Here is a 12854-nt window from a genome sequence, read left to right as displayed (position 1 = left end):
GCCACGCCTGTGTATATACGCATTACATAGCGGGAGTGCAGGCACCGCACAGCTGCGGACTGCTTCCTGTCTTTTCTGTGTTTTCTTCTGTCCATTAAACTGAAATGACAGTCCTGATGAAGCTGCAGTCTGTGTTAATAAAACTAATCGAATGCACTGGCTGCAGCTCGGATGGCTAGCAGACACACTGCTCCGGCATATCTCTGTGTCACATGACCACTTTTCTCCCAATCACAGGGCTCTGGGTGTACGAGGGGATGATGTGTCTCTGTGCAAACACAAGAAATGGTTTACAATGACAACGCAGAATTTTTGTTCATTTAGAGCACCGTAATAGAGGTATGACCAAAGGTGGAATTTGTGTCATTATTAAGTCTCTGACAAACCTAGCTAGGCAGACTGGCTTGTTCTCATCATTAAACTGTTTCTACTCTTACCTGTTGTTGGGGGCTACAGTCCCAACATATTGGAATATTTTCAATGCAAACTGATTATCATTTCTCTTGACATATTGTGATATTCACATTTAGAGAAATACAATGAATGACAAAAGTAAACCTTTCTTTTAACACTACCTAGAAACAAAAACATGTATTTCTATTATTTTTAGCTAATTGAACGGACACACACCATACCTTTCAAAACACTATAAGCACACTGATTGCATACATGGACCTTTGGTCTGCCTTAATATTCTCCTCTAGCAACAGGAGAAGAAATGTATGTAACAGGACCCACATGTCACATATCACATCATATCCATATGATATTGCACATCACAAGATCTATAGGTATAGTCGACATTCCTTTCCTTTTCCTATACAAAGCAGGCCAGTTTTGCATTCTAGGCCCTGGGTGTATTGAAAACTGCGCTTCCTCTTATTAAATGATGTTATTAGGTTAAACCAAACTACAATCAATAAATATAACTTAATATAATGTACATGAATATATAATATATAAATACGTACACATACATGTATACACACAGACACAAATGCTAAAAGAAATTTTAAATGCCTTCATACAAAACTGAAATGCTGTGACCTTTCACCTTAAAGTATTGAAATACCTCAAATCAACCTCTGCTTTAAGCACCCAGCTGTCTAGTTTGAGAACACAATTTCTACCTATTGTGTTGACTTATACTAATAATATCAATGACTTCAATCTCTGGTTCCTTTCTTTATGATCCCCAAATTAAAGCAATATATTTGTGTAAGGAAACCATACAGTAATTTAATAACAGCAGGGCACTGTCTGACCCGAAGGACCATTTCATTCCAATGATATAATGAGTGTCTATGTGTGTGTGCGTGCACGGGTATGCACATGTTTATGTGTGCCTCTGTGTGTGTGAATTATCAGGAATCATGTTAGCGAATACTGATATATGTTGGCAATGCGTTTTCGACAGTGTTTAAACAGAAACTTTAAACAGCACACAATTTCGCACATAAACACACTGTGCAATTAAGCATCTGTAGGTGCATTCCATGTTCTGTGTGTCAGGCACTAAGCCGAAATATCGACAGCATAAACCTTTTCATTAAGAGCATCTACAAGTTTCACTCCCAGACATTATTATTCCAAACAAGTGTTTTATAGAAGACTGCCCAGCAGTCATTCATATGCTTTTGAGATATGTTCCGAAGACACAATGTAGTTTAACAATTTGCAGTAAATATGTTACATTTAAAGAATATATAATAGCTGTAAAGAAAAGGTAAGAGCAATATTTCCTCTTTCCTTCTGAAATGCTAATGATTCTGCTCAAATAAAATATGACAGACAATATTGGTTTCGACCTTTAATTTTGTGGTGTGAATATTAGGAGAGAAATGTGTCCATGGCCAAAAACAAAGCCACGCAGAGTGTTCATGGCACCAAAACAGCTCATGAAAAAAGACACGTGAGTGTTCCCCTTGGAGTGTATCCAGGTCTGTGTACACCTGCTTATGTGTTGGTAAACAGGCATATGTGTGAGTGTTCACCGGTCTGTGTATTGGGACTCACCTGTGTCTCTCGAACATTCTCCACAGTGAAGTTGAACCATACTCTGAAGCGTGGGTTACAGGTGTCTGGCCTGATGAACAGGTCGAATTCAAACTCGCTGATGTAGTCCACACGACCAAGATTACCTGGGCAGAGAGAAGGCACACACGATAAGTCAATCGAGTATACTTACTTCAAGTTATGAACCAGCAAGTCAGTCACCGGAAATGTATGGTGCACTGTTGAAATTTCTAGAGCCACACACAATGTGCACATTCTGATAATTGCCATCACAGTATGTGTGGTATCTGTCTTCTGTATAAAGACTAATTTATTCTAACATTTTATTTCACATTTATTTTTATTTGCTCATCTACCTGTTATGGTTTTACAAAGCTTATACATAGAGTAAGGGACTACTGTGAGAGACTTCCCATCTGACTGATTTAAATTCCTGTTAACTCACGAGAGAAACACAGATATGTATGCAGCGTGCTGACGCTCAGACGCAGTTGGAAGAGCTACCCTGTCTGTCCCTTCATGCAGTTGTTCCCTGCAGGCAGAGCCAAGACAGTAGGTGGGAGGATATGAAAGAAACCTGGCAACTGCGCAGGTGATGACTGAGAGGACTTTGGGTAAAAAAAACTTTCAGTGTCAGTCACTGAAACGTAACAGCAGCACACTGCCTCCCGTTATCGCCGCGGTCTTCCTCAGAAACATGCCGTTCGCAGTGCTTTTCCCCCGGAGCAGTGTGGTAAATGGACTTTCGAGATAAGCACAAAGAGCAATAAAATTCAGCTAACAGAGAGCCTTCTTGCAATACCGCGGGACCAGTAAAGTTCCAGGATCCCGAAACAAACAGATTAATTAACCGCAGCGCCCTGCTGAGTATGGCCAGGCGTGACATCCCGGCACTTCCTGCGGATCCCAGAGAGTTAACTCTCCAGGCAGCGGGAGAGCCTCCTCCGCTCCCCCCCAGCCCGGCCCATGTGGTGTGGAAGGAGTGTGGAACCGACCACCAGGTGCCAGGTAGCACAGAGCTAATTATTGACAGATGGGGTAACCAGCACACTGTCAGAGCAGATCGCTCCCCTTCTGCCATCAAAAATGGCTAATCCACCAGCTTCGTGAAAATCCTTTCCTCCAACAGTTTTAACTCTTTCCTGCCTGAGGCTGCCCGCACACCTTCATTATATAATGGCACAGAGCAACTGTTCTGTCCTGAAACACTAGGTTCCAGGTCTCATAGGAAAACTGCTATCATTCAAAAGCTTGACCACTTTTCTGGTTTAACATCTACATTCGAGAAACTGGGCAAATTCTACAACTTTAGGCCATGTCTTGTAGTACAGTTTACAATTTGAACCTATAAGAGTAGAACCTATTCTTTCAGAGATTTTGTAAGATCTAAGACCAGAGACCACTGTGCTAAGGAAATATCCTTACATCATTTTTCAATTTCCAAGGAAAACATCAGTTCTTCAATATCCTGCCATTTTATGTCTGTATATTTAAGCCTGTATGTGTGTTCTACAGTGGATGATTCTCTATTTATTTTTCTACCATTCTCTAGCAGCTGCCCTGCTGCACTAATGAGTGCTGGCATTTCACTCTAACATATTGGTTGCAAAATGGAAATTCTCTCCACACAAAATGAATATTGGCACTTTGGCTGATTAGAACATGACTGTAATTCTCATGCACACAATGGAATATTAGCAGGAATATGAATTGGGATAAGATGTACTGAGGGCTGCAGACAGACAGATTGTAGATTATAAGACACTTATAAAGGTCAGAAGCTGACCTTTATTATGTCCAGGTGAATTGAACATATTTGAATAGCCTGTGAACCGGAAACCGATCAAACATGTTGGATTCGTTTTATAAAAAAATTCAAATAAAGACACATTCTCATAGGGAACTGTCTTTTTCTGTGACAGCAGAAAAATAAGACAACAACAGAGTGAGAACAATGCAGAAAGAAAAACATGTCTCTGCCACTTTGGCTTACAGAGACACAGTTCTATCTTTGGATGCAAATGACAAATGAAGATCTGCATATATTATGCAACACATACCTTAGCATATGGCTGCACTTGATAGTTAAAGAGAATCAAGGCAAACATGCTTCAAACCAAAGAGACATCTGTTTTTACATAGCCAAACTATAATAATGGATTTAAAACTCCATGCAGACAGAGAAATTATCAACTGCAAGGTTAGCCACTGCAAGTGCAATCGAGAGCCATTCACAGCAGATAAAGCTTTTTACAACATGAATTAGTCGAAACAAAAACAGCTGCAAATAGGATGGTCTGAATATGTGATGCGCACCTGTTCCAACCAGATGTGCTGGGTAATCAATCATCTCACACACCTGCATATTAACAGTTTAAAGTGCCTACTGTATGCAGAGGTTTTAATCAGATGTCAAATATTAATACATATAAATGATTATTTCTGCATTGCTACACTTGTTCTTTCCACATTTCTCCTAGATGAATTCTAACAGCATAATTATATACGTTTAAGAGAAACTAGCATTGATGTGTAGTCAGAACCACCACAAATTCACTACAAAATCTTACAGTATCACAAATTCTCTATACTTTCAATTATGTGCGAAAGTTACTGTCAATCACATCCCATAAACATTATTAGATGAGTCCTGTCAACAGCTGTTACATAACAATGGGAGGAACTTTGGAGATCCTGAGTAGCTCAATCGTTAAGGCGCTTTTCTCTACAGCCCAGGTTCAATCCCAGCCATGTCATCAGCTAACAATGACCATGAGCCTACAGCAGCTACAGACGAAACTGGTTTTCTTCCACCAGGGATAGGGGTGGGTATGTCAGTACAAGTTGCTGGTCTCGCTGCTCTCAGGCGCCCTGTGACACATCAAGCACCGGCAGGTCTCTTGGATGACATCAGTGAAGCCACACCTATCCTCCAACAGGCGCTCAGCTCACTAGTGCTTGGTAACTTGTAGCGTAAAAATTAGTCGTAACTAGTGTGTCGTAAGACATTCTCTATGTCCCAGCACTTGTGCATGAGTTGAGTGGTGTCGCAGTGAGAATAGCCTAATATATCCAAAGGCCAATTCCAAATGATAATATAATGTAACAAGGGTGACTAATATCTCATTAAATAATTCTTAAAATTAAAACTCTTATGGGGAAACACATTTATGGATGTTGCCTTAGTGCGTACATGCAGATATTCACAATATACTCTACATGCAAAAAGTGAAAAAATAGCAACAGAACTTGACTTGTACTTTTCCCATATAAAGTTGTGGTACATGCTATACAAATGTAAAAATTTTGAGTACACAAAGTAGTCATAGATACTCTTTTGCAAATTTGCAAAATTTCACAAAAAAATCCTTACATTGATGTAGTCCCTTAGGCCCCCACATGTTGAATTTGTCACATGTTTTCACAATTGGTAATGCATTGCTTACCACGGGTACAAAAAAAACCTTTCAATCTGGACACATAAACCAAAACACCTACTCCTGGAAATGAACAGGAACTGGCCAAAGGCTTGTACATGGCAGAAACATTCATTAAAAGGGTTGTCAGGCACTTTTTGGTATGCAATGGGTGAGTATATCACATCTACAAATGCACTATGCACAAAATAGATTTAACCTGGGACTTTCTGGATGAGCTTGTGTGCCAGATAATGTGTGCAAAAGAGTGGGACACATGCAGAACTGCACACTGTAGATATGTAACAATGAAACTGTTTATTGTGATTCAGCAGAGGCAGATAAATGTCCCTGTGTCTTCTATGCCCAGTTGGGTAATAAGACTGCTGAGTGTTAGGGGAGGACACAAGGTATTGAAAATGTAATTTAAAAATATGGAGGCCATCACTATTGAAGCTTTTGTTTAGGGACAGTAAAAATAAACCTCTGTCTTGAAAAATTCCCCATGAATCATACAGAGCCTATACATTTTGCATGATAAATGAAAATATCCATGCTTTTTTCAATTTGTTTTACTTGTTTTAATATCAATTGTCTTGCTGCATTTTTAATCCCTTTCGATATGTTATAAATGCATGATGATGATTTATTTGCAAATCACCACTTCACACGTGCCCCATTTGCTTTGCTTTGAGTCTGTTTTCTTTAAGGACTTAGCGAGTCCTTGCCTTCTTAAGGAGACACAACCCTTTCTGGAGGAAAAATAAATAAAAAGATAATATCTGTATGGTTCTGTGACTGTTACTCCTCTTCCATCTAACATCATCGCGATAATGTCATAGAAAGTGCATTCTCACCCTTGCCATACTTTTTGCTGGGCTCCAAGTTGGCTCAGTCAGTTATGTTCCTTGTTCTGAGTGCAGGTTGGGCCCTACGGCCCAGGTTCGAGCCCTGTCATGTCATCTGCTGTCTACAACCGGGAGTAATGGTGGAACACACCGGCTTTGTTCTGGTGGGGTAGGAGTGGGTATGTCAGCCAGGGTTCCTTTGTCGCTTTTGGCACCATGTGACTTGGCACCCTGGAAGCAGTGAGGCCTGTCCCTCAGTTAAGCGATTGCTTCCTGGTGCACCGCGGGGGTTGCGGTGTGAAAAAGAGTCACAGTTGGTGTGCATGTGTTACACGATTGCATTTGCTATGCCCTGCGTTCCAGCACAAGTGTGGAGGTTGTCACAGTGAGACAAGCCTAGTGTCAGACCTGCCTTCAGCCAACTCCCTGTTCAGCCACACCCATACTCTGAGTCGCCTGAGTTTTAACCACACCTGCAGCAAATTCACCTAATCACCACTGGGGGATTTAAGGTAGTTTCAGGCACCTCTTTGTGAGGTATTGCGCTTGCTATACTGAGCCGGTTCATTGGTGTTTGTACTTTACCCAGTTCCTGTTTTTTGACCTGTTTGCCTGTCTATTTGACCCTGCTCTTTGTCTGGTGATTTGGATTGTTTAGTCGGACTCCTGTTTTGCTCTCCATGCTTTTTGACCCTGGCTTGTGTTTTTGACCATTCTTGAGGATTCTGATTTGGATTTGTTGGACTCTTTATTAAAGTACTGGAGCTCTGCACTTGGGTCTTCTGACTCTTTCATTACACCTAGCATACAATTGTTACAGTTACAAAAAGTCAGGTGAAAAAGTAAGAAGAATTTAAAAAGGAGAAGTAAAAAAGAAAACATTACTTTAAGACCTTCAGACCAGGAAGATTGGGCCCATTTCTATAAGGCGATCAAAACCATTTTAATCAGAATTGCAGTTATTATTAATCTTTACTCATCAGCCAAGTATCAATGTCAAAAACCTATTTCAAATGCCGCACATGGCGAAACAATAATGAACAACTGCGTGAAGAATTCTACCATGCTAAGCTACAGCTGTGTCTGTATCCATGAAACACACAGCGGGCTTGTGTACAGCGAGCTAGCATACTAAGCAGGGGCAGAGTGAGAGAAGGTGAGAGAGATAATACTCACATGCTATACTGTGTTAATAATCAATCACCAGGGAAACATTACATGCCATATTCAGAACGCTGCAGGATTTGAGTTCAATAAATAAATGCATCCAATGTCAGCCTGGTTTGGGTAATGTGGGAACACAGACAAGAGTGCTGCTGTGATTTTTCACTTTGTCAACAGAATTATGACTTAAGGCCCTCAGTCAGTATCTCATTTGCATCTGTAGGAAGTTCATTTCACTTTGTCCTTACTGGCTACAAAAAAAGCCTGGAAATTCAGTAAAGAGCGTGGGAGGTTTGATGGACCAAAATCTTATGTTTTTATGCAGTTATCTCCATTATATAAATAAAAAGACAAAGGGACTATATGGTGTGAATCAATTTTTCAGCCTCATTTTCAAGTCGAATAATAATCCTTGTTTATGGTCTGTGTTCTCCTCGGGTTAAATACATTCTTTATTTCCTCCAGCTGTTCTGTTCAGTTACCATTTGCAAAAAGGCAGCTCTGACTACTTCAGCTCTTACCATAAAATGAAATTGTATTTACATTAAGTATACCACATATGTACTTTAAAACTCTGGTTCCCTCTGTATCAATTATTTAAATGATTATTAAAAAAAAAAAACCTGACAGACTAAACCCTACAATTAAAAAGTTCAGAGGAGGACGCTACACTGTGTGTGGTATGCAGTAACATCCCACAGCCACATATTGCAAGGCTTAGCCATTGCGAGCCACACTTCCTAGCACACGGACATGTCAATGTTTCCTAAATCTGATTTTATTTATTAACCTACTGTATGCTTCACTTCATTGGATTTTTTTTTTATTTCATTGACTATTTACACACGTCTGTGATGCTAAAAATATTGTATTAACTGAACACACTAAATGCAGTTCACAGTTTGGAGTACAGCATTATTAATGTGCTGTCGTAAATGTATGTATATTGTTGCAATTTTTATTGCCATTGCAGTACCCACTGCAGCTTTTCATATATATCTGTCAGTGTGACATATTAAAAACTACGACACAATTACATCTTTTCTTTTCTACCCATCATTCAAGAAAGCAGTGTCTTGACTATGATGGCTCCTATAGTAACCATAACCAAATGTAACTCCCTAGTCATTTGCTTGTATAGAAACAGCACTGGGGAAAAAATGTACTGGGGAAAAAATGAAATTAAAAAACTACAGTAAAACTGTAAATTCAGTTGAGCAAAAGTGAAGTAAAAGACAGGTGACATGTATCAAGATGAATTTTTATCTTTCATTTTTCACTAATTGTGGTCGATTAACTATTAACAAAACTAGAATTAAACTGTTGTTCATAAACAAAAATCAATACATTTTGTGGAGTCAGCTGACTTCATCAGCTAAATCAGACAATCACCATCACATTTTAGTCAATAACTACCATGACCAGTTTTTCATTCAGAAAGCATTTTAGTCACTTCTTTGTGTCGTGCCATTATTGGAGGCATGCAATTTCACAGTGATATCATTACTTTGACTACATTACTAATATTACCATTCTATGGTTGTTTTACAATGTATAATGTTTCATTTATTAATTTAAAAAGGTACAACGACAGTTATAATTACTCACTACTGACTCACTTATTCACTACTGAATTATACTTCCCTACATTTAGCCTTGGCAACTACAAAGATACTGTATAACATGATCTAGTAATTACCATGCTCTCTCAGACACATAGAACAGAGCACGACAGAAACATGACCTTCCTCTACGTTTCCTCCATATTTGGTATTTGCCATGTATTTTGATATTGCCTTTTTTCAACATACCATAATAATCAGTCTGCTTTTTATGCGGTGGCTGCCTCAGTTGTATATAATGTATGCAATATTATTTCACACGATAATGGTGCTATTTTCAGTGGTGTAACTACATGTGATGACCTGTACTTCAGTACACAGTAGTAATAAATGTAATACAGTTTTAGCTACTGATGAGTAAAATTAACACACAGTGTCCTAGGGAAAAAGAAATTAAACAATATCTGTTTTTCTCTAGTGTTTTTTCACAATCATAACAATAACACATTATTATATTGTAGATAAAATAATGGAATGGCAAAATCCTTGGGGCGGTAGAAAGGCAGATGTGTGTGTTCTGGCCATTTCTGTTTGGTAACACTGGCCAAGACAAGGACTGTAGCTAAATAGAGTTAGTTTGGGTGAATTACTGTACTAATACAGACATAAAAATAATATCAAATTCCAAATTAACCAAGGTACCAAATTATAACTTCTTTTCTTTGTATCAATTAACCTATATTTATGCTTCTAAGATTTAATAAAACAAAAAATTCTACGTACATTCCCTGACAGCTGTGGTCGACATTAACTTTCAATCAATGCAGAGATTTAATACTGATTTAACGCTGATACAATACTGATTTTTTTTTATTTGCTTGTATTCAGATATGATATGCTGGATGTGTAGCCTTCAAATTTTGAGAATTTATTTTGGTGGAATCAACAACACACACACATATTTACAGCTGGATTAGACTAACTTCAATACTTTCCTTTTATTATTTGAATACTTCTGGTTAAATATTCAGGGTTTACTACCACAGCAGATACCTGAGAACATCTTTCTCAGAGCAGACTCAACAGTACATATTAGCCCTTAACACAAATATTTGCATCAGATTCAAACTATTAACATTGTTGTACATCTTCAGCCTCAAAGTGATAGTGAACCATCTCCTGTTCCTCTCCAATGCTGGGCAAACCCATTTTCAGTGCTGGTGTCATGGTGGCAAAAACGTCTCTGCACATTCACCGCATCACTGTGAGACCAAATTTGGGCCGTTGGCCTTTAAGACAGCAGAGCATCCTGCTGACAATCATTGTGAACTTGCTGGTTGATAATTGAATACTAACTATGAATACTAACTCCAGTGATTAATCATGCATTGATTTGACACAGTGTTTATGAGCTTTCACCATCAATTATTTATAAGGTATTGATGGTGCAGATGGTTTGGAGATTTGATTAAAATTGCTGTAATTCATTGTGACTATGACAATCAACTGCAGATGTTATCAGTAAGAACACACTTATTACCTTAGATAAACAACTGAAAAGAAGAGAATCATGATTTTTCTATTCTACTTCACCGACATTTAAGGTCAAGTGTTGAGTTTTCTTCACAAAAACACCGAACCACACTCAACATTCGACAAATCTATGAACACTGACATCTCCATGCTTGTCAGGCAATCCTTAAAACTCTAGATTTCCTCCTGTGTTACAAACAGCATTGTAAATTAAAAGGGACTCAGGAGAGTGGGCACCTCCTAAACTTATTTTTGCAATCTGCTCCATTTCATTATTGGAAAACACATCAGCTTCCCCGGGGTGAAAATTCCAGGACACAGACAACTGATAAAGATTCACCTCAAGACGGAATTGATTTAAACCTAAGGAATGGTGTTTCAGTTTAGACCTCAAGCACAAGTCTGTCCTTGCAGTTTTCCTCTGGTGTCTAAAGGCAAGTTGTCAGTAAGGCCACATCACTCACTGCCACATTACTTTCTTAATTTTTTTTTTGTTATCATCAGATCTATACAAAGATTAAGGCAATGACCTTCAACTTTCATTAAACTCTACAGTAGGAATTAAAACTGACGTGCTTACCAATCCATACCATGACGCATTCTGCAATGATGTATAGTGCACAAATGCTGCATTGTATTTAAACAATAAAAGGTATAAGGTTATAAATACAGTTTTCCCATCACAACAGTGAAATTTAAATTTGTGAAGATGGAAATGACAACAGCATTGTCATCATGATACTGTGTAGTGATATACCTACAACATGTCTTAACTGAATCACTTTCAGACAATAATGGCTGGAAAACAAACCCTGAGGCTACCAGTGTGATATGCAGCCTACACGCTTGGCACCAATGATCTAGAAGCTTGCAAATTTTAAAAGTTCACATTTTCTCAGTGCCCTTTTATTATAGTTCTAAAAAACAAAGCCCTAAGCAAGTCTGTTCCATAACACTTGGTTATAGGTCACAGTGAAGCATTTACAGTGAAATTTACTAAATTGTACTATCGATCTCAGCTGTGCAAAGGCTTTTGTAGTAAACCTCTGGACACTTCCAGGCAGCCTTTGACAAGGCCCTGTGGAGGCACATCCAAAATTGCAAGCTTAGCCTTTATCAACTCTGAGGAGTTAAAGGTTAGAGCTTTACCAGATGAATTAAAGGTACTGTAACTGACTGATCTTTGAAATGTTTTTGTTATTATTATTATTGGTTGTAGTATCAGTAGTAGTAGTAATAGTAGTACTATTATTTCAGAGATTCTTCCACTGTGGTCTCTTCAGCAAGCAAATCCCAGTTTGTTCTTGTTTCATGCTGTCTGTTTATGTGTTAATTATGAGGAAAACTGAAAAGAGGTTGGGAGGTAGTTCCGGTAGGACCACAGCTTGGGCTCATTTTGTTATTGCTTTGTCTTTGGTTTTGTATAATTTTCTCTTGCAGATATATTCCCTCTCTTTCCCCCTCTCCCTCTTGTAATGCAACAGAATAACGTTTCCTGCCGAGGGTTTGAAGATAAAAACAGAGGGAGCTGAAGGGTCCTTGGCGAGCCTGAGGCAAGGAGAAGGTCAACAGGACTGCTAAGAAGGGCTGTTATCATCTTGGTAACATGTTATCTGGGAGCCTGCAGTCCTGGTTATTTACAGTTATTGCTCCCTCTGGGTGCACACTTCAGCGCTTGGGGCTGATTGCTCTGTAATGAGTTCAGGAACAGAGGGAGTGAAAGAAAGAGAAAGAGAGAAACAAGGGAGCATGACAATCTTACTGGTACGCCGATAGGTCAGCAAAAGACAGCTTTCTTTTGAAAATGCGAGCGAGAAAGAAACAGAGCGAACTGCCTGGACGATTCTCAGCACACACCCTCATATTTAAATGCAAACACATCTCTCCTGTTGCAGATTGAAGGATCTTATCTGTGTACGGCACAACAGTCACTCTATGTAACTCTTGACTTGTGTGACAACGGGAGGACGCGCCCAAGCTCACGTAGACAATAAACTGAGGACTCTAAGTGTCAAGCCCAACTCAAACGCAACAACGCCACAGGGGTCAGAGGTCAGCACCAAGCCGACTCCCTTTCATAAACACATCTCCTTTGTTTGCTTCGCAGCTCCTCTATTGTAAGATAATCGGATCTTGTCCATATTTAGGGTTAGGCTGACGTGATAACAGCAGAGTGAGCCTGAGAGTTTAGCCACCGCAGAAAAGGCAGACTGCAAATCCCAGCGCAGAGGTAGTGTGGTTTTTCGGCAGTCGGCGGCGACGTGGAGGAAATCTCTCATTGTGAAACAGCTTTTCAATCTGGGGAATTACACAAA

The 12854-nt window shown here is 39.2% G+C and overlaps 1 protein-coding gene across 2 annotated transcripts in view; it reads right to left on the bottom strand.

Annotated features, from left to right (window-relative positions):
* agbl4 (ATP/GTP binding protein-like 4) overlaps positions 1 to 12854 on the bottom strand; it is a 304739-nt gene that overhangs the window by 266348 nt on the left and 25537 nt on the right. For both annotated transcript variants that reach the window (XM_036521635.1, XM_036521636.1), the window contains exon 3: positions 2017 to 2141. In XM_036521635.1, the coding sequence (XP_036377528.1) occupies positions 2017 to 2141 (125 nt within the window). The remainder of the gene's footprint in view (positions 1 to 2016; positions 2142 to 12854) is intronic.

The sequence above is a fragment of the Megalops cyprinoides genome, chromosome 2, assembly GCF_013368585.1.
Source record: "Megalops cyprinoides isolate fMegCyp1 chromosome 2, fMegCyp1.pri, whole genome shotgun sequence".
Classification (NCBI taxonomy): domain Eukaryota; kingdom Metazoa; phylum Chordata; class Actinopteri; order Elopiformes; family Megalopidae; genus Megalops; species Megalops cyprinoides.
The sequence above is the reverse complement of the archived record's forward strand: the minus strand, read 5'-3'. Positions and strand labels throughout refer to the sequence as shown.